At 35.1% G+C, this 20040-nt stretch overlaps 1 protein-coding gene across 5 annotated transcripts in view; it reads left to right on the top strand.

Annotated features, from left to right (window-relative positions):
* The first annotated feature begins 6414 nt into the window (after positions 1-6414).
* Positions 6415-20040, top strand: part of map7d1a (MAP7 domain containing 1a) — an 81613-nt gene continuing 67987 nt past the window's right edge. For all 5 annotated transcript variants that reach the window (XM_056474866.1, XM_056474864.1, XM_056474865.1 and 2 more), the window contains exon 1: positions 6415-6810. In XM_056474866.1, the coding sequence (XP_056330841.1) occupies positions 6750-6810 (61 nt within the window). In that variant the 5' untranslated portion in view covers positions 6415-6749. The remainder of the gene's footprint in view (positions 6811-20040) is intronic.

Below are 20040 nucleotides of genomic sequence, written 5' to 3'. Positions count from 1 at the left end.
GATCTCTAATATACAAAGTATAGCATGATTAATTGGATGCCGCATCGTTTTATATATGGTCTGTCAAGCCCATCCTGTTGCTTCTCTCCAAGGCAGAACAGACCTGGCAGAGATGTTTCAAACAGTGAACGGATGAGACTGGCCAGGCTTTAATACATCATTCTTTCACTAACACTGTTTTAAAGTTTTCGGACCCCATGTTCTTCACAAAGAAACACTTCTATGAAAGACTGAAGGTTGCATTCTGGACATTCCTGTTATTGTGGTTTCATTAAGGGGCCGCTGATGACCCTGAGCATGCAGAGATGCTGACCCTTGGCTTCTCCAGGACAATAGACAGGCTTCTGGAGACTGACTCTATTGAACCTGAGCCTCACAAAGCATATAAAACTACCAAGTTAGCATTGGAAGAAACTGCTTGATGTATAACATAAGCAATTGAGTAACATGTTTTGATTTTTTTCTCCATTATTTTGCATTGCAGACATTTGAAAAGGAGAATTTCTCATTTCGAGCACAATCAGGGGTGCGTTTCCCAAACAACGACGTAACTCGCATCTGAACTATCATAGTATGATGCATCGTTTGGGTAAAGAACGATGTAGTGAGGAGTGTTTTCCAAAATCGTAGTTACTCTGTCGCAGATTCATCATTTGAACCACGTTAAATATAACGTAAAACACCCATAATGACTCTCTGAACGGGGTGGTAACAACTTCTTTAGAGAAAATCCCCCCCAAAATTTGTGCAAATTATATTGTTTTACACCCATACACACACATAAAAAAATAATATTAGTTTTGGTAAACTATTTTAATATTCCATATTAATTGAAATATGTAAACGACACATTATATATGTTTCCTTTTGAAATATTATTGCGAATATTCCATAAAAAATCACTTAGCTAACACGTATTCTAATCTCATATATATAAATCAAATAAATCGTTAATGGTTGTACGCTTAATTTACAATATTATTTATTAAGAAATGAAAAAAAATCCTACTTCTTAACAACAATTATTTTTATTATTATTATTATTAATAGTAGTAGAAGTATAAGTAGGATATTGTTTATTTATTTTTATTACATTTTTTTGAACGGTCTACTTTTACAGATACATTTCTTCATAAATAACCTACTATAAATTAAAACCATTAACGCATGCTGTATATTTTTGTTTTCACAAGCTTTGGAGACGTAATGTAAATTCCGCTTTTAAATAATAGGTCACCTATAGCTTTTGTCATGTTTAAAACTGGCATAAATGTTTTCAAAGTGCGCTACGAAGGGAACACAATTGTCAAAATGAATATCCTTAGAAGACTGTAAAAATACTTTAAAAGCAAATTACACCTAAGAGTTATGACTTTAATGTTTTTTTAATCATTCCAATCAGTTCAAATGTTAGAATGCTCTAAAAGAATAAGGCATGGGGGGTATAACTTGGAATAGAACACTTTCAGGAACTATGCTTTTAACTACAGCTCTAGAGGTGCAGTTGCAAGCATACAAGCTTGTGATGCAGTTTGCGAATGTTTGTTGGAACAATGGATTTGGGAAACGCCAAATCAATACACTTTGTTTGTAACGACCTTGTAACCTTCGTTGGCTAACGATGGTTTTGGGAAACGCACCCCAGATTGAGAATTTTTTTAGTATTCACATGCCACTTGAGTGACTTTTTGTGTGTGCGTTGTAAAAATATCTGTAAATTAAATTTTTAAATGTTAATTTTTTTTGTATTTTGTGAGTCATGTTTTTATTTTTTCCTTGTTTATTTATGCTTTTGAATTGCATTATGGGACCTTGACTTTCTTTCACCAACTTTTAACCTTGAAATGTTTAAAAAAGTGACTTAAACATTTTAACAGTTTAAAGTGCTATATTGCCCCGGTTGGTGTTGTATATTATACTAAAAAACCTTGTAATAAGTTACCAGTGCATTTTCTGTTATTTTACACTTATGTCTCTATATATTATCTCTAGGGATGTCCCGATCAGGTTTATTTCCCATCGAGTCCGAGTCATTTGATTTTAAGTATCTACCAATGCAGAAACCTGATCCGATACTTCTTTAATTCATTATAAAAATTTAAATAGAGGTTATACGTGCTCCATAAGTATAAGAAATCCAGGTTTCGCTACAAAGGCGAATGGCAGGTCACTCATTAAGATCATTTGTGCTATCTTAGCTGTGATGTCCTGTGCCTTCGTGCTGTCACAGGGCATTTTTTCTCTCCTTTTCAAACTCTCCTGCAGCGTGAGCTGACTTATCTTCAGTTGGGTTGTCTGGGTAAACTCATTGTATTGTGTCATGTGTTTGTTTTTGAGGTGCCTTATCAGGTTTGTTGTGTTAAATGTAGCCTTTTTTCTTTCCACCTCTTGCAATCTGAAGTTTATATTTCACAGTTTGCTTTGGCAATGTTGTCAACATCAACTTTATAATACCTCCAGACCTCAGACATACTCGCGCTTTCCACTTCAAGCTGCTTCCATGTTCTACTTTGCAGGCATTTAACCAATAGAATCTCTGCAACATAGTGATGTCATGATGCAGACTTGGATTTGTAAACTCAGAGATGAAATGTCAGACACAATGCGCTCAATGGAGCTAGTGACGTCACTGTGAGGGGTACGGTTAAGGGTGGGGTTAGGTGTAGGCATTAAAAGCATTGGATGTAGCTCACCTTGCAACTGCACCAGGTCTACATCCAGACTCCACTTGACGATAATAGTTAAACCAGACTTGTTTTTCCACCCAGAACCCAGTCTAGTTTCCATTGCTAATTTTGATTTGATTAAACTACAACTCTATTTATTCCTATTTGAGCCTGTGTTCAACTCTCAAATTCAACAAAGCCATCAGAAAATATTGCCCAGTATGTACTTAAGTTTGTACGCCCACAGAGACATAAATATTCTCTCTCTCTCCCTCTCTCTCTAAAACATAGTAAACACAGTAAATAGTAGTATAGTATATAACTATTAGAAGTATTGTATTATATAGTATTGTATTCTATTAGTAGTGTAGTATTTCTCTCTCTCTCTCTCTGTTTTTTTGTGGTTAAACTGAAAAGCACAAGCTAAACAGGCAATTTAAGTCAGCGTAAACAGGAAGTTGCTAGACTTTTATTTCAGCGTGAAGTATTTTTATTTATTATTACTATTTTTATAATTATTATTTAGGCATTTCACCTTTATTTGTATAGGACAGTAGAGATTTTACAGACAGGAAAGTGTGGGGAGCAGAGATAGAGGAAGGATCAGTAAAGGACCTTGAGCCAGGAATCGAACTCAGGTCGCCGTGAGCACCTCATGCTATGTGTCGACACACTAATTTGCTGCCAACAATGATGCCATATTTCTAATTGAAATTGAATATTGAGTAGGGGGTGGCGTTTTATCTTTCAATTGCCACAAACTAATGCTTGGAGGGGCGTGGCTAGGCAAATTACAGCTTAGTCATCAAACTGACATCATCAGAGAACTGCCATTTCCCAGTGGAAGCAAAAAGGTCAGGTTTTGATTAAAGATTACCAAAACAAACATCTATTATATGATTAATTGTTCACATTTAGACTAACAATATATGCAAAATAAAGAATATAAATTTATATTTTTTTGTGGACTTAAAATGTGCAGTCATAAAATTTACAAATACATATAAGCTTTCAAACGATTTCATGAGATACATTTCAACAAATACAATTGAAGTCAGAATTATTAGCCCCCCTGTTTATTTTTCCCCCCAATTTCTGTTTAACGGAGAGATTTTTTCAACACATTTCTAAACATAATAGTTTTAATAACTCATTTCTCATCACTGATTTATCTTTGCCATGATGACAGTAAATAATATTTGACTGGATATTTTTCAAGACACTTTTATACAGCTTAAAGTGACATTTAAAAGATTAACTAGGCAGGTTGGGGTAATTGGTTAGGATAATAAGGCAATTTATTGCATAATGGTGGTTTGTTCTGTAGACCAGTGTTTTTCAACCCTGTTCCTGGAGGCACACCAACAGTACATATTTTGGATGTCTCCCTTTTCTGACCCATTAACTTCAGGTGTTGGAGTCTCTTCTGATGTTATGATAAGTTGATTCAGGTGTGTTTGATTAGGGAGAGGTTGAAAATGTGTACTGTTGGTGTGCCTTCAGGAACAGGGTTGGGAAACACTGCTGTAGACTATAGAAAAAAATAGCTTAAAGGGGCTAATAATTTTGACCTTAAAATGGTTTCCTTGCTCTGTAATATTTTGGGAAATATTAAAAAAAATAAATAAAAATACAAGGGGGGCTAATATTTTTGACTTCAACTGTACATGAAATAAAAAGGACAAGTAAAATATGGATAATTTAAAGAATTAAACAACCCCCCCAAACCTCTGAGTCCAGTAGCAGTGACAGGTGGCTCTTGGGGGTTTGTGTCACACAGGCCAACAGCTGCACAAAGGAGTCCCACTGGTGTTTTCGGGGGACGGGATGTCCCCTCTCAAGCGTGCCATTTACACCCCCCAATCTCAATACTTCAACCCCCCTCTCTCCACTATAGCGTCCACTCTTATCCTTTCTTGAGCAGATGCCAGCTGGGCTCTACAGGTGGCAAGCAGCTTCGTGATTCATAGGATTCAGCTTTTTTCCGTTAATTTTGTTTTGCTCTTCAGCATATATTATTAGGTCATTCAGAACAAAAGATGTGATGATTTTGACATTATTATTGATTTTTATTTTTGGAACACCATACATGCACCTGCGCCATCATTTACATAACGAAAACAGAAATGCTAAAATAATTATTAACAAACAACAGCAACTTAGCGATTACCAAAGCGATTACCATTCATCAAAAATGTTAATTACCTCATAATTTATTTCCCCTCATGTGGTTTTAAACATCTATGAGTTTCTTTCTTCTGTTGAACATGAAATAATACGTTATGGCATACATTGACTTTTATAGCTAGCATTTTTCAAAATATCTTTTCTTTTGTTCAGCAAAAGTTTTGAACTAGTGAAGGGTGCATAAATGATGGCAGGATTATTCATTTTTGAGTGAACAGTCCCTTTTTCATCATTGTCCACTTATTTACATTTAGTCATTTAGCAGACGCTTTTATCCAAAGCGACTTACAAATGAGGACAAGGAAGCAATTTACACAACTATAAGAGCAGCAGTGAACTGCTTTTTTTTTTTTTGGAGAGAGAGTACAGCCACAGAGTACACTTACCTGCTTTGACTCTTAATTGTGCATAAGCCTGCATGGCTGTAACCCCATAGATATCGAGGAGATCCTGTTTTCTTTACCTTTTTATTTCTTTTTTGCTTTACATTTTGATGCTGTATTACAAATGCCTACTGGCAATTATATGTCAGTGTGGGCAATTTTAGGGTGAGGAACTTATGATATAGAGACAATTTTTCTAAAATAAGTGAGTGCATGAGTCATTAAACTCAAATTGTAGTTGCGGATATCTGGCAAAAGGGGTATTTTTGCAATGGAACTTGCAATAGAACTTACAAAACAATACTGTGTGCTGAGCTAAACGTGTTCTTTGAAGCTCATGTGAATTTATGTGATAGACGCATTTGTATTTATTGAGGACTCAAAACTTAGCTTAGAAAATGTGTAAAGAATTTAAAAAAGTGTAATAATTACTTTGAGATGAAGACATTTTAGGCTATTGCAAAGAAATGCATTTCCAACACCTGCAACGAAATGTAATGAGCAACATGGCTGTCAAAAAACAAAATGCTTGAGCACATGTTGTCCTTTTTATGGATACATCTTGTGACATAATTTTGTCTCATTTAGATGTCTTTGATTCTCGATGCGTTCATATTTTTGACCTACCTCACCGAAGTGGTTCATCTATGTCCACTTGTTGTGTACCTGTGAGTTCAAATAACAGCAATCACACCAGATTTGGAACCCAAACCTGCCAATTGTGAACACACCCTTTTAGACTAAACACAGTGTGAGAATTCAACTTTTACTCAAGTTGAAGGCATGTAATACAATCTGTAGTTTCAATTTCAATTTCTCAACAGAGAAAAAAAATCCTACCTAAATAATCTTTCTATAATAAAACGAGTCTTAAGTCCACTGAGTCTCAAACATTTCGAAGACGCAGGCCGACGAAACCTTCTGAGGAAAAACAGGTTAGACAGGTAAAATATAATACAGCATTTAAACGATTCGAGCTTTTGAAGTTACAAAAACAAAGGTATGTTCTTTTAAATACTTTGTAACTCATCTGAAGTTTCTAAATCGTATTAACAAACAAGTGTCTGTAATTAGGCACTACTTTAATTCTACATCCACCCCTATGTTAAATGTGGTACATTCCACACCGGAGGCCGAGTTGGGACGATCTTTGGTTCACAATGAGCTGCATGCCATCACCTTCAGAGCGGCAGAGGGAGCACACAGAGTCTGCATCCGCTGTGTGTGTCAGAAACTTTATTCAGTCTCACTGCTCCATGAGGCCAGCACAAATGTACAGTTTTCTGACTGGACTTTAAACACGGGCTCTACATGCATCCATCGTATCCATAATATTTTCCCGCAAGACCCTTCGGCTGAGTGTTTTGGGGATTTTAGTGCGCTGAGGAGAAACAGGGATCGGTTTCGCGTGCCTGTGGAAATCCGGTGCTATCGAAGAAAGTTTCTCTCCGTCTCACGGAAGGAATGAATACATTTTAGAAAGAAAAATCCGCATGATTTAAGGGGATAAAACATGGAGTTCAACCATCTCGACACACAATCTGGATTAAATCAGATGACACCCTCAGAAACATGTAAGTTGAGGTTTTATGTTTGATTTAACGTTAATAAAAAGTGTATGATCAAGTGAAAAACATTTCTTTATACGTTAGCAATATGAAAATGAAGGTAAACTTTGACAAAGTGTGCAATTGCAGATGCGTCTTAACGTAATATGTAAGAAAAAATGCCACTCATATGTACTTGTATGAAGTAAACACGCATCATTTTTATTATATTGTAATGTGTATGATGTCAAACCATCCAGGTACTTTTTAATGCAAAATATGACGTGTTTATGGGGGCATGTGACGTGTTGTAGTGAGTGATTCAAGCTCAATCATGAGATATTCCCGCTGAATTTCACAACCGGCTGATTAAATAACGAGTATCTGAATCGTAATGTTTTTCTTGTATTACTGTTAGCTAGGTTACTAGTTCACCATCAATGGTGTGTACACTAGCATGGTGTTTAGCTGTCATCTACGGGTGTCATGGATTATTATGACGCTCCTCCTTTCAGTGTCGACACTCTTGCAGTCCATAATGTGAAAATACTAAAAGATTAAAAGGCAAACAAGATCGGTCGATCATCAAACACGTACAAACCGTCTGGTCACATTACATACAATGAACCCTTAACCTATAGTGAATACATCATCTTGGCAAGGACGCCATAATGACCCAATAAACACAACCATATGATATTGAAAGTGATTTGGATGATACATTCCCTGGTAACGGCTTGCCTATGCAAAAATATCAACCATTGGGTTTGAAAACACCCTGCAATTATGCAAGTCCTGATAAGCATGAATGTACTCTAACACAACAGTCAGCCCATTTCTTAACTCAAATTACAGTCATTCAGTAGAGATCCTGAGAATATGGAGCGCATCATTAGGTGTTAAGGATTGGCTGATGCTTTTGTTTAGTATGCTATTGGTTGGTAATGAGGTAAAGTTGGTTTTATATTCACACATTCAGATTTCTCTTTAAGAATAGAATTTCATAAAAGTATTCTTTGCAAATTCTGAGTAGGGCAATCATAATAGTAGCGGATGACTATCAAAGTACATCATTGTTCAGTCAATTAAACACTGCTAATGTTGTTTTGAAGTCATTCTTGCATGCGATTTCAGACCCAATATTCAAAGTAGAGTGGAAAACAATATAGGGACTGTTAAAATGAACAAATGTGTGAATATAAAACCAACTTTACCTCAATTTGGTTAGTTTTGTAAAATTTTGCTATTTTAAGGGGATTTCCTCAGACTGGAGGGGATCAATTCCAGTCCGGAACTATAATTGAGGTATCTCAGAATCAGATTAAGTTTTGCTTTTGTGCTCATGGTTGACTGTTGTGGTATGCATCTCCATGCAGTTATTAGAGATTAATGCATTAATGCACCAATGCTTTGCAGTTTAGTGATCAATTTGTTTACTAAAATCTTTCAGAAGTTATCGGTTTGCTCATGTTCATCCATTTTGTTGCAAATGATTAGTAATGAGCCTTTCTATGAGAACCATGCGAATTGAAAATATTGTAAAACTAGATTCAAACCAGGCCATGTTCTACAGAGACTATATTTTCTTGAACATTCCAGTCTCAGCCGCAGACCTTGCACTTGTGGACCATTGGCTGATCATCTGTTGCACTTTGGGAGCTTCAGAGTCATTGCTTGAGTTCTACTGGAACGTGTGTGTGTTGTGTTTTTTAATTGTCCACATGGAAACAAAGCTGTCATTACACCAAACTCCCTCTTTGAACGGTGACGATGAGTACTAATTTGAATAAATAAATTCTGGATTTTCACAAAAATGTAATTAAATTAAATTCAAGTTTACATTTTATAATGTTTTTCACAATAGTTATTGTTCCAAAGACGCTTCATAAATGGGTCACATAATTACAGTCAAAATCAGAAAAGTTAAGTAGTTGTGTATAGGGCGGACAGTATATACACATAGTTAACCTGCAGGTATACAGTATATATTGTTCTTCCAATAAGTGTATGTACACGTATAGTTTACATGTAATGATAATACATGTTCCATGAAGTCTGTATGTGTATAACATGTTTTTTTTGTCCTTAAAGTTCATGCACGGGATGGCATACTCTCCAGAATTGTGTTGCTTCAGCTCATTTTATATATATATATAAACTATAAACTGGGAATCGAACTCAGGTCGCCGCGAGCACCTGGGTGCTATGTGTCGACGCACTAACCACTAGGCTATTGGCGCCGACTTCAGCTCATTTTAAATAAGTAGTTTGACATTTTTTGAGTGAGGGCATCCTGAGGTGGAAATGGAGAACAAATAAAAGAATAAGCATAGCTGCTGTTCATAATTTATTTGCATGATAGAAGAGAAAAATATACAATAAACATTGATCACACACTTACCAAATCCATAGAGACAGGACAATCAACATGACCTGTAACCGCGTCTTTTTAAATGAAGACGAGTGGCAAATCTGGATTTCACCATTTCCAGATTCAAAAAGCTCTTGGGTAAAAAAATGTTTCTTACAAACATATTTTTGCGAGCTGTGGTTTCATCAGAACACCAACGACCCATGTCTCCAAGCATTTCTTGTTCTTCCACTTGTTTGAATTACAGTTGGTAACACAACGTGGTGTCTCTCTGAACACTGTAACAGGTAAAAAGAGTCTTCGAAGCTATAGCATGCATATTAATGAAGTTGCATATTATTCACAATAGAGCGAACTGATTGGTTCGAACCAAGTCTTTCTCATGAATTAATGAACAGATGTGCTGAAAACTCTATGACGTCACTTTATACCGGCTGGTACAGACAGCCAATCTCCATGCTGAAATTCACTCAATGATCTCATCGATGTGACGTAGCTTAAAAAAATGTCAAACCGGAAGAACGAATTTGCTCGAAACAACACAAAAACAACCAATTTTTACTTTTTAGTGAAATATATGTGTCCTAATAGTGTTTTTAATAATGTGGCATATAAATGAGTGTCCAGATCTCAAAAAAAAGTGCTTTGGTGTTTTCGTGACTCTTTAATGTAATTAGACATTATGAAGATGACATTTTTGTCATAGCCTTTCATTTTCAATCCACCAAACTTGACTCTAAACAAAACGATTTATGATTAGATTCTCTATATGTTAGTTAAGTGGCCCCTTGGACAGTCCTTTAACAGTGCAAAGCCATCAGTCTGAAGCTCTGGCTGTGCAAGATGATTATAAAGCAAGCACCCTTTTTGGGCTGTAAAAATGAATAATTTGAAGAAAGGTTTTGATTTTTATGCTACTTAGAGGGCCAACAGCCATGTATACACCACAAATTTTTGTTAAAATGGTGACTGGCTTATTTAAATGTGCAATTCACTGTTGATATGACTTATAATGATAATAGGAAATATAATGTGCCAAACTAAATCTTGCTCATTTAATTTCAGGGGCATCCCTGGGGATTTAATAATGCAAACAGGACTGGTTAAAACACTTGATGACCTTACAGTACCTTTAACTGAACATTTTGTCCCCAAAATAATCTTGAGTTTCTTTCTCTTTTTGACCTGAACAAGATGTGGCTCGTGTGTTAGAGTATTTTACACTGTAGACTTCTTTCACAGTCGACTGTTATTCATTAACTTTCTTTTTTAATCCTTCAGCAGAGAGCTCAGTTTGTGGCTTTAGACTGATTAATCACCGTTCATTTTGTCCCAAAGACAAAACAAGGCCCATTTCATGCTCGCACACACTTAGGAGCCCATTATCCAATTGTTTGAGAGAAAATACAAAGTAAATTGAAGTCCTCTGATGTTAATGGCGTGCGTTGAATGGGAGCTGAGGCGTTGTCAGTCTGACGAGGTCTGCTCTGTTGAGTTCTGCCCTGTCAGGACTTTTGGAGAGCATCTTCTAATCTCTCTTTTCTTTAGATCTGCATTCAGGCACGAGTGCTGCTCGGTTCCCCCGCCTTTTCGTTTTACACCCCCCAGCTGTCGGCACTGTTTGGTTTTCTATCATTATAATCTCCCTTTACTGACCTGAGAATCGGCCTCTAGTGTGTTTGATTCATCAAGATTCATGAAACTGCTCCTCTGAATACACAATGTACCCTGCATTCAAATATGCTTTTCGTGGTATCGTATAGGGTGATTAAACAGTATATGTGAGTGTATGTGCGAAGTCATGAAATAGTATGCACTGCAAAAGTGATTATTTACTTTAAAAAAGTGTGTAAACCCGTTGTAATTTAGAATGGTTAAATTGACTTAACTTAATTTTTATAATTCTGCACATAATTTACTTGAAAATTTTAAAGCAACGAGATTACTCACTTTAAGTAAAGTCAACTAATCACTTCGAAAATCAATGGGTTTACTGTTTTTTTTTTTTTTCGAAAGTAAAGCAAACTAATCGCTTTTTATAGTGTGCACAAATTGTGTATTTCCGCTGAGAGTCTGAAGTGATGAACACTTGGGAAAAGAAAGTGAAGCAACACGCATGACAACGAAAACATGATTTTTTTAACCAAATGTTGTTAATATTATCAAATAAATGTGAAAAATATATGTTAAATTTTAACTGACGATTTCCTTGCAAAGTTAGCCAAATGGCCATACTTGTCTAATATGATAAATTATATATTAAAAAAATACATTTTATTTAATTAAATAAATCATTAAGTATTATTAAAATAAATAAAATAAAACTTATTTTTAGCAATCAAAAATAAAAGCATTCTGTAATAGGGCTGCACAATTAAGCGAAAAAAGATCACGATCTTGATTCGACTCCCACACAATCTTAATCCAGCATCTCTAAAATATATAATATAAAAGGTATATATATATATATATATATATATATATATATATATATATATATAAAAGGTATAATTCATCCAAATAATAATAATAAAAGGTATAATTCACCCAAAGAATGTCATTTCTGGTAATAAAGTTGTAAATAACGTTCAGTTTGTCGCGCAGAGTGATCATTTGGGAGGCGCGCAAAGTCTCTCAAAGTGACTGCAGCCATGACTTGAACCGTACTCAGCAGTGAAAGTGAAACTGAACGCGTGTGCATCATTTAAATGATCGCATCTCATTGTAAAGTTATGATAACTGCAAGCATTTGATATGCTTTTTCTTTCATAGCGAACACAAGGTGTTGTGTGCATGAAAATAAATGTTTAACAGTGTCAGTATACAGTAAGTACTCAGTAAGTACTCTAGCCTATGTAATGTTGAATGTAATGCAAGAGGGAATCTGATACTGACAAATGTTTTATTTTACTAGTGAAAAAATGGTCTAATTATGTTGTCAAAGACGAATGGCAAGCATATATCTCAAACATAATAATTCAACTTTTTGATGTCATCCCTGTTCGCTAATTAAGTCCACCATTCAAAGTCTAAACAAAATGTAGTATTTTAACCAAAAGTAGACCTACACATAGGCCTAATATTATTGTTGTTTTACCATATATTTGATACTTAACAGTAATTCTTATTTTAGCCAGAGTCATGCAGCCCTATTCTGTAATAAACAAGTCAGTAATAATAAATAATTATTTTCTGTCTGGCTAAATGACATTTTAAGTATTTCCACTATTAAAAAAAAACAGTATGTTGTCAGTATATCCTACAATATGTTGGATTTTGAGTTAGATGCTTTGTTGTCGTCACAAGCAATCCTTTTTAATGTGTGTGCGTTTACATGTCAGCCCTGTGGAGGTTAAAGGAACTGACAGGGGCCAGTTTCTGTTGTGTAACATGTCTAGCGACCCCCAACACGCACACATTCATATGCACACTCCTATCTCTGTCACACCCATGAAACAATATCATTCAGATTCAAAACTCTCCACCATGCAATACACAGAAAATAACCCCTTATTAGCTTGACAAACAAACCATGGCTTTGCAAATTATACAGTTCACTATATTATGTAGATACCATGCTATCTCATTAGTCTACTGACACATTATTTACCAAATTACATCCTTTTTCGAATGGTTGGTAATGCTTTTTTCTTTGCCTCATGTGAATGTTCTTAAATCAGCATGACAGCCTACAGGGAAAATGTGTTTAATTGGCATGTAACGATCAAATGATACAATTTTATAAATCCCAACCACAATTATTTACTGACACACACACATGCACAAATGCACCAGTGTTAAATGAAGCACATTCAGCCTGAGGAATAGATGCAGACCGGTTCTCCGCTGCATCAAATCTGGCCTAGAAAGTGTGTCTCTGGAGTAATTAATCCTCTTGGAAGATTTAAATGTTGTCAGACCCAGAAAATGGCAAGAAAATGTGAAGGATTTTCAAGGCCATGTACTCTAGATTATTAATATTATTTAAATAATTTTTCCATAATGTTGTTTCTAATTTAGATGCAGATTTTCTCCCTTCCTTTGCATTCATAATAGAAAGGCTTTACTTTGATCCAATTTGCATGACCTCAAAATATTGCACGTCAAATAAGCTTTACTCTATGTATTCCTCTGTTTTGCTTCCCACAATGCATACAAAAGTTTGCATTGAATAAATGAACTGGTAAATCCTCTGGGTAGAGCTGTGTTAATCTTTTCCTCTACATAACAAATATGCTGGAGTCTCCAGTTTACAGTGCTTAGGTAAAGAGATAGCTGGCTAACTGAAAAAAAAATATTGTTATCATTTACACGGTTTCATGAAATTCAGAACATTTAGAGACCATGAAGGGGATACAGAGAGATTTCATCATTAGGTTATAGTGTTTTTCTTAGGGGTTTGAACCTACACTGGTCTCACAGTTCGGTTCGGTTGTGATTATCATGTCATTGATTCGGTTCACTTCGATGTCTCTGTGCATCATGGTGCATTGATGCTTTCCATCCACAATTATATTTTTTTCTTCACAACACAAGAAAAAAATGTATTAAAATGTAAATATACTTATATATTACTTGTAATCCAATTTTGTCCTTTAATACAAGCAGTCAGATATACAGTTGAAGTCAGAATTATTAGCCCCCCTGAATTATTATCCCCCTGTTTATTTTCCCCTTAATTTATGTTTATCAGAGAGATTTTTTTTCAGCACATTTCTAAACATAATAGTTTTAATAACTGATTTCTAATAACTGATTTATTTTATCTTTGCCATGATGACAGTAAATAATATTTTACTAGATATTTTTCAAGACACTTCTATACAGCTTAAAGTGACATTTAAAGGCTTAACTAGGTTAATTAGGTTAACTAGGCAGGTTAGGGTAATTAGGCAAGTTATTGTATAATGATGGTTTGTTCTGTAGACTATTGAAAAGAAAAAAAAACTTAAAGGGGCTAATAATTTTGACCTTAAAATGGATTTAATTTTTTTAACTGCTTTCGTTCTAGCCGAAATAAATAAAATAAGACTTTCTCCAGAAGAAAAAATATTATCAGACATACTGTGAAAATCCTTGGTCTATTAAACATCATTTGTGAAATATTTAAAAAAGAAAAAAAAAAATTAAAAGGGGGGCTAACAATTCTGACTTCAACTGTATGTACTATACCTTTAATTTTACCTGCTTAAAGAAAACACTCTTTTTGAATGTTTTAAAACTCAAATACATGCGCAGAAGAAAACTTGTATATTTTTTCTAACTTTTATACGAGCATTTATAGCAAATAAACGAATGTAAAAATTACTTTCTGAGCGTTGTTGAGCGAGTTCTTAAATGCATATGACTGGTCATTGTGTTGTGATTAGGTCATTGGGCTGTGATTAGACATGGGGCGATAACCGTTTTCAAGGTATTCCACGGTTTGAAAAAGTCAAGGTTTTAAAAACCTCCTAAATTTTCTTTAATACCGTTCCTAAGGTATGTGTAGGATTTTTTATTTATATTTCTTTTTTTAGGACAACAGTATCTTCAGCAGAAAAAAATATCCAAAGATGCCGTTTTAAATTGTGAAGAAATCTGAAGACAGCAGATGTCATTTGAATAATTTAGTCTGACATGTTTACTGCTCCAAAATATTATACATTTTTCAAAAAATAAAATATATTGTTTTCAAAGGGGAAAAAGTTTTTGTTTTTACCCAGACATTTAAAAGAAAATATTTTATAGCAGTAATCACAATACCGTGATACCTTGAAATCATGATATTTTTATCCAAGGTTATCATACCATCAGAATCTTATACTGGCCCATGCCTAGCTGTGATTGACTCTATAACTGTCGGTGCTGTTCACCGATAACACAGAAGAAGATGCGGTGGATAAAACTCACTCTACAGACACCCTCAAAGGTCCAAAGCGAGACACAGAGAGAGAGAGAGAGAGATGGAGTTTTACAGCTTTCATTTTCTCCCTAACAGTGAAATAGGGGTTTTGGGTTCTGCTGTACCTTTAGTATCAGTAAGTACATTTACATTGACGCCAATAATATGATTTTAATATAATTAAACAATACTCTGATTAGGAGTCTACCATGTAAACCGTTTATTTTTTAATTATTTATTCATTTATTATTAATTATTTATTTTTAATATTGTTTTTTAATTAATTTATTTGATTAATTTAATCGGATTAAGGTCATAATTGAACTAAACAGAATTTGAATTAAGACATGTGAAGTATGATGATTTCAGTCACATTATTGAAGTGCAGTACAGACATGTAAACACTACAATCAAACTGTTACCGTTGTGTAGAATCCATCGCTGCATTTTGCGACAGGATAGTCTATACACACGTAACTGTTTGACACTATTTCCTGCACTTACCGAGTCAGTAAATGACCACAGACACACACACATCTCAATATCTCGTTTGTCAGGGGGACATGCGTGAAATGTTCCTGAATGAAAGTGAAAGTGTTAAACTGCAGTTAAAGTCGACAAATAAAAAATGAAACACCCCCCCCCCCCATTACATGAAACTCCGGGGGAAATGTGGATAGCGTGGTCATGCAATGACGTTAATTGAATTATGTGCTAAAACATGTAAAACGGGATCATGAAGGAAACATTCAAAAGCAACTCATGTAAACGCCTTAATCAATATTATTGTCTTGTTCAGATTAAGGCAAATAATTTGATTACTGATGTCCATGTAAACGAATTATGAAAGACTTTCCAGCAAACTCACAAGCAGTGAATTGTGCGCAGCTGTCTGTGTTTAAGTAGTTGGAGCATTTTAATTACTCTCCCTTGCTTCCTTTGCCATAATATTTCACCGCAACATAGCGCATTTGAGATAAATGACTTCAGTATGTAATAACCGATTATGATCTATTACTAAACCGATTATTAAAGTGAATTATCTGCAACGCTGTGCATCGAAGAAACAATTCATTTTGATACCCCTTGTATTCAATTTCACAAAAAACGTTTGCCTATTCTATGCAAAACATGTTTATGAAGGAAAAAGCAATACTTAGTGAGATTTTTGCAATTGTATTGGAGTAAGGACTGTGGGTATATCGTTTAGTGTGGTATATGTGCTAGTATTGTTGAGATCAAGTACTCTTATTTGGAGACAACACTCATATTTGTCATTGACAGCAGGCCCTGTGTTTTCTGTTGGGGCCACTAAGTGCTAGGAATGTTAAACATTCCTCACTGAATGTGTGTTTTCTGTTGGCTGAGGAGCGAGAGATAGAGAGAAATGACGGAAGAGAGAGCGGACGGGTAAGCAACGGTGTGACAAGATTCCAAAGCTCATGCCTGCATACAGATGGAATCACGTCAGGTCTGCTTTCCTGCGTAGCACCCAGATGGTGTAAATCACGGTCCTCAGACATGAAGTGTTTGTAGGACAGCGCGTTCCCCTTCCCCTTATATAAAAGCATCCATCCGTAACAGAATACACCAGAGCACTCCTTCTTTAAACTCGCCATTGCCCTAAAGGCTCGCATGCTTTTTAAAGGAACACGATGGGCTGATTTGTTAAAGCTGCTTTTATTGAAATGCCACAGTTACAGTGTGGATATGACGAATTGCATGGTTTACACTGACAGATTTTCTTCATAAATCAAAGTCTTTATGACAGCCCTAAGCAATAAAAGAATCACCTTTTTCAGTTAGAAAGGTTGAGATGACTATAAATAACTCGAGTTTGGGGCAGGACAATTTGTTTAAAATATATTTGGGTGTATGCAGATATATGAATATACTATTTATGAAATGCAGATTTATTTACAAATATCTAGGAAATTAATTTTTGTTAATTCATTTTGACCATATATATATTAGTGGTGGGCCGTTAACGCGAGACTCATAATGCGCGATAAAAAAAATATGGCCCTTAATCTATTCTTAAAGTTGGGTTGGGAGCTGGGTCTGTTATACACGAGCTATGAAGACTTTCACTTTGATATTTTATCGCAGATGTATACCTGACCGGTGAGCCGTTTGGCAGATCAAATCCGTTTGCTGAATCAAATCAGCAGGATGCCCTTCTGGATCTTTCACTTTCTTCGAAGACACTGATTACGTTTACTTGGACGTCTGTTATCTAGTTATTTGCCTTAATAGACAATAGTAAAATTAAGGTGTTTATGTGAAGGTGCTTTTATGTAAGAGTTTCCTGTTGTTTTGGGTGACTTTAACTGCAGTTCAGCAGTTTCACTTTAACTCATAAATATTTCATTCATGCCCCCGTGACAAACTGGGGTATTAGACGCAAATAAGGAGTAAGGACTGGTGAGAGCATTATGGAATTTAATAACGCACTCCAAATGTAAAGAAAAAACTTTTGCATTTCGCGGTGTGTGTGTGTGTGTGCGGTCCTTTACTGACGGCCGCATGTGTGGATCTTGTCGGAAAATATGGTGAAAAGTCCCACATGACAGTAATAGTTTGATTGCGGTGTTTACTTCAATAATGCCACTAATATATGCATACTTCACATGTCTTAATTCCATTTCAGTTTAGTTCAGTTATGACTTTAATCGGATTAAGGTGATCAAAAATTGCTGTTTGGAGCTTATGAAGGCCTACAGTTCAACATTCATGTTTAACTGAATAAACAGTTAGTAAACACAAGTACATTTACATTTATCATAGTAGAACAGTTTCTCAAGCAGTTTGTGATGCATTTTGGAAACAGGGGATGAACCCCTGGTCTAATGCGCCACCTGGCTTGAGAAACCGGTTCTCAAAGACTTATATTTAGTTATTATTTGGGTAGCACACATATTCTGAATGCTTTCGCCAGAATTCAAATAAGGCATTTTAATCTAGATTAATTCCAAGATTACAGTGAGATTAATCTAGATACAAAATTAATCTATGCCCACCTATTATATATATATATATATATATATATATATATATATATATATATATATATAATCCAAATGGTGTTAAATTTGTCACATACTTTTATTTATATATATATATATATATATATATATATATATATATATATATATATATATATATATATATATATATATATATATATATACATACACACACACACACACATATACATATTATATATGTTTTATATATGTATATACATACATTTTTTTTATACATTTTTTTTTTTTTTAGTGGTTCACTTTTACACTGTAGTATTTGCAAGCGAATCAGAAATTGTAAACTAAACCACACATATGCTGAAGTCACCCATTTATTGGACAGAAATGATGATGCCCCGTGCCATAATGTCTGTCAGAAGAACCGCCACTTTTGCTGTTGCTCTGAGGGACTGGTCACGTTAACATTCAGCAAGGCCTTTATCCATTTGTTTGGTGCACGCCAGAGTATGATTGCTGTATTCACACCTGCCCAAATAATCCATACCAAAGGGGTAAACGAGTTTGAACTTGAGTTTGATTCAGTTAGACCAAACATGATGTGTGTGAACTGTGCTTAGTGAACTGTTTTGCTGATTACAGATGCGTTAAATTGCCTTCTAGGGACCCTTTTACATCTGATGTTAAGATATATCTTTGCAATTCCGATCAAAGTAGACAAGGCTAAAATTTATTTAGGCATGTCCACTTTTAACCAGTTCCAGATACGGTTGTATTGCAGTACGATTTGGTCGTATTGCTATTTGCATTCATGCATTTGGCAGCTGCTTTTATCCAAAATTACATGCATTGCATATGCACTTAAACAGTTTTTGCTTTCCCTGGGAATCTAAGCCCCAACCTTGGCATTGCTAGTGTCATTGCTAATGCGTAGAGCATTTTTGAGCTTTGGAATTCGCATTGCTTTTGTACTGTTTGGTCAAATGCCTGCAGAAAATCAAAACCTTGCTTCAGTGTGTTAAAACAGAGAAGATTGAACATTGTTTGTTTCCAATTATATCTGTTTCATTCACTTACTTTGCCACTCACTTGTAATCCATGTAACTGTTCTTGCTAAAGGGATTTAGATATCCTAAAACAAGTAATCCTGAGAGATGCATGATAATACCAGATGGAAACAGGGTAGAAACATATAGACCCTCATAATTAAGTCATTTGCGGCCATACATTAGCAAAATAGTGATTGAAGCTTGACCCTTATTAAAATCGATTTTGAACAAAGTTTAAGGCAAGCAAGTTCACTTGGTTGCCAGCCATCTTGGTAGCCAGTCAGCTTTTTTCTAGGTAATACGTGCACAAGTAAAGGTCATATCTACTTTGGTAAATGCTGAAATCCCCTGTAATGTATTTGGTTTGATGTTGTCATGCAGCAAAGCATTACATACCTATAATGCTTTAAATTATTTCAGCTTTAAGTAGTTTAAGCATTATTTATAATGCTTTAAGTAGTCAGCTTGCTAGTTTTTGGAACAGAGTTGTTATCTATCTGTAAGTTGAGTCATATCTTTTCTTTTGTATTGTAATATACATCTGAAATGGTTTATCCTAAGAACAAAACAGAAAAACTAGAATGGGAAATTAGTTCTGAGGCAGATCTGAATGCAAACGTATGTGTTAGAAAATGGTGGACTTCAAAGGTCACTAAATATTTGGTCCATTATTGATGTTAAAAAAAGAAATAAATGCACTGAATTATTGCTGTTTAAATACCTTAGCCACGTTCTTTGTCATATCATGTAACATTTGATAGGTGGTGTGAAGTTTAAGTCAAAACACAGAAAGCCTTGGAATGCAATCAGGAACTTTCCTGTTTGTCACTCTTTCGCCTGTTTTATTCTTTCTCTTTGGGAATCCCTTTATTGACCAACTGATGTGTCCTAATTTTAGCCCACAAGATGAGTCAATCACTTTGGCCTTTGTGTGTGTGCGCTGTCTGGCTGTGAAGATTATATCATGAA

This window comes from Danio aesculapii, chromosome 16, assembly GCF_903798145.1.
Source record: "Danio aesculapii chromosome 16, fDanAes4.1, whole genome shotgun sequence".
NCBI classification, from domain to species: Eukaryota; Metazoa; Chordata; class Actinopteri; order Cypriniformes; family Danionidae; genus Danio; species Danio aesculapii.
Note: the sequence above shows the minus strand (reverse complement) of the source record. Positions and strands in the feature narration are given on the sequence as shown.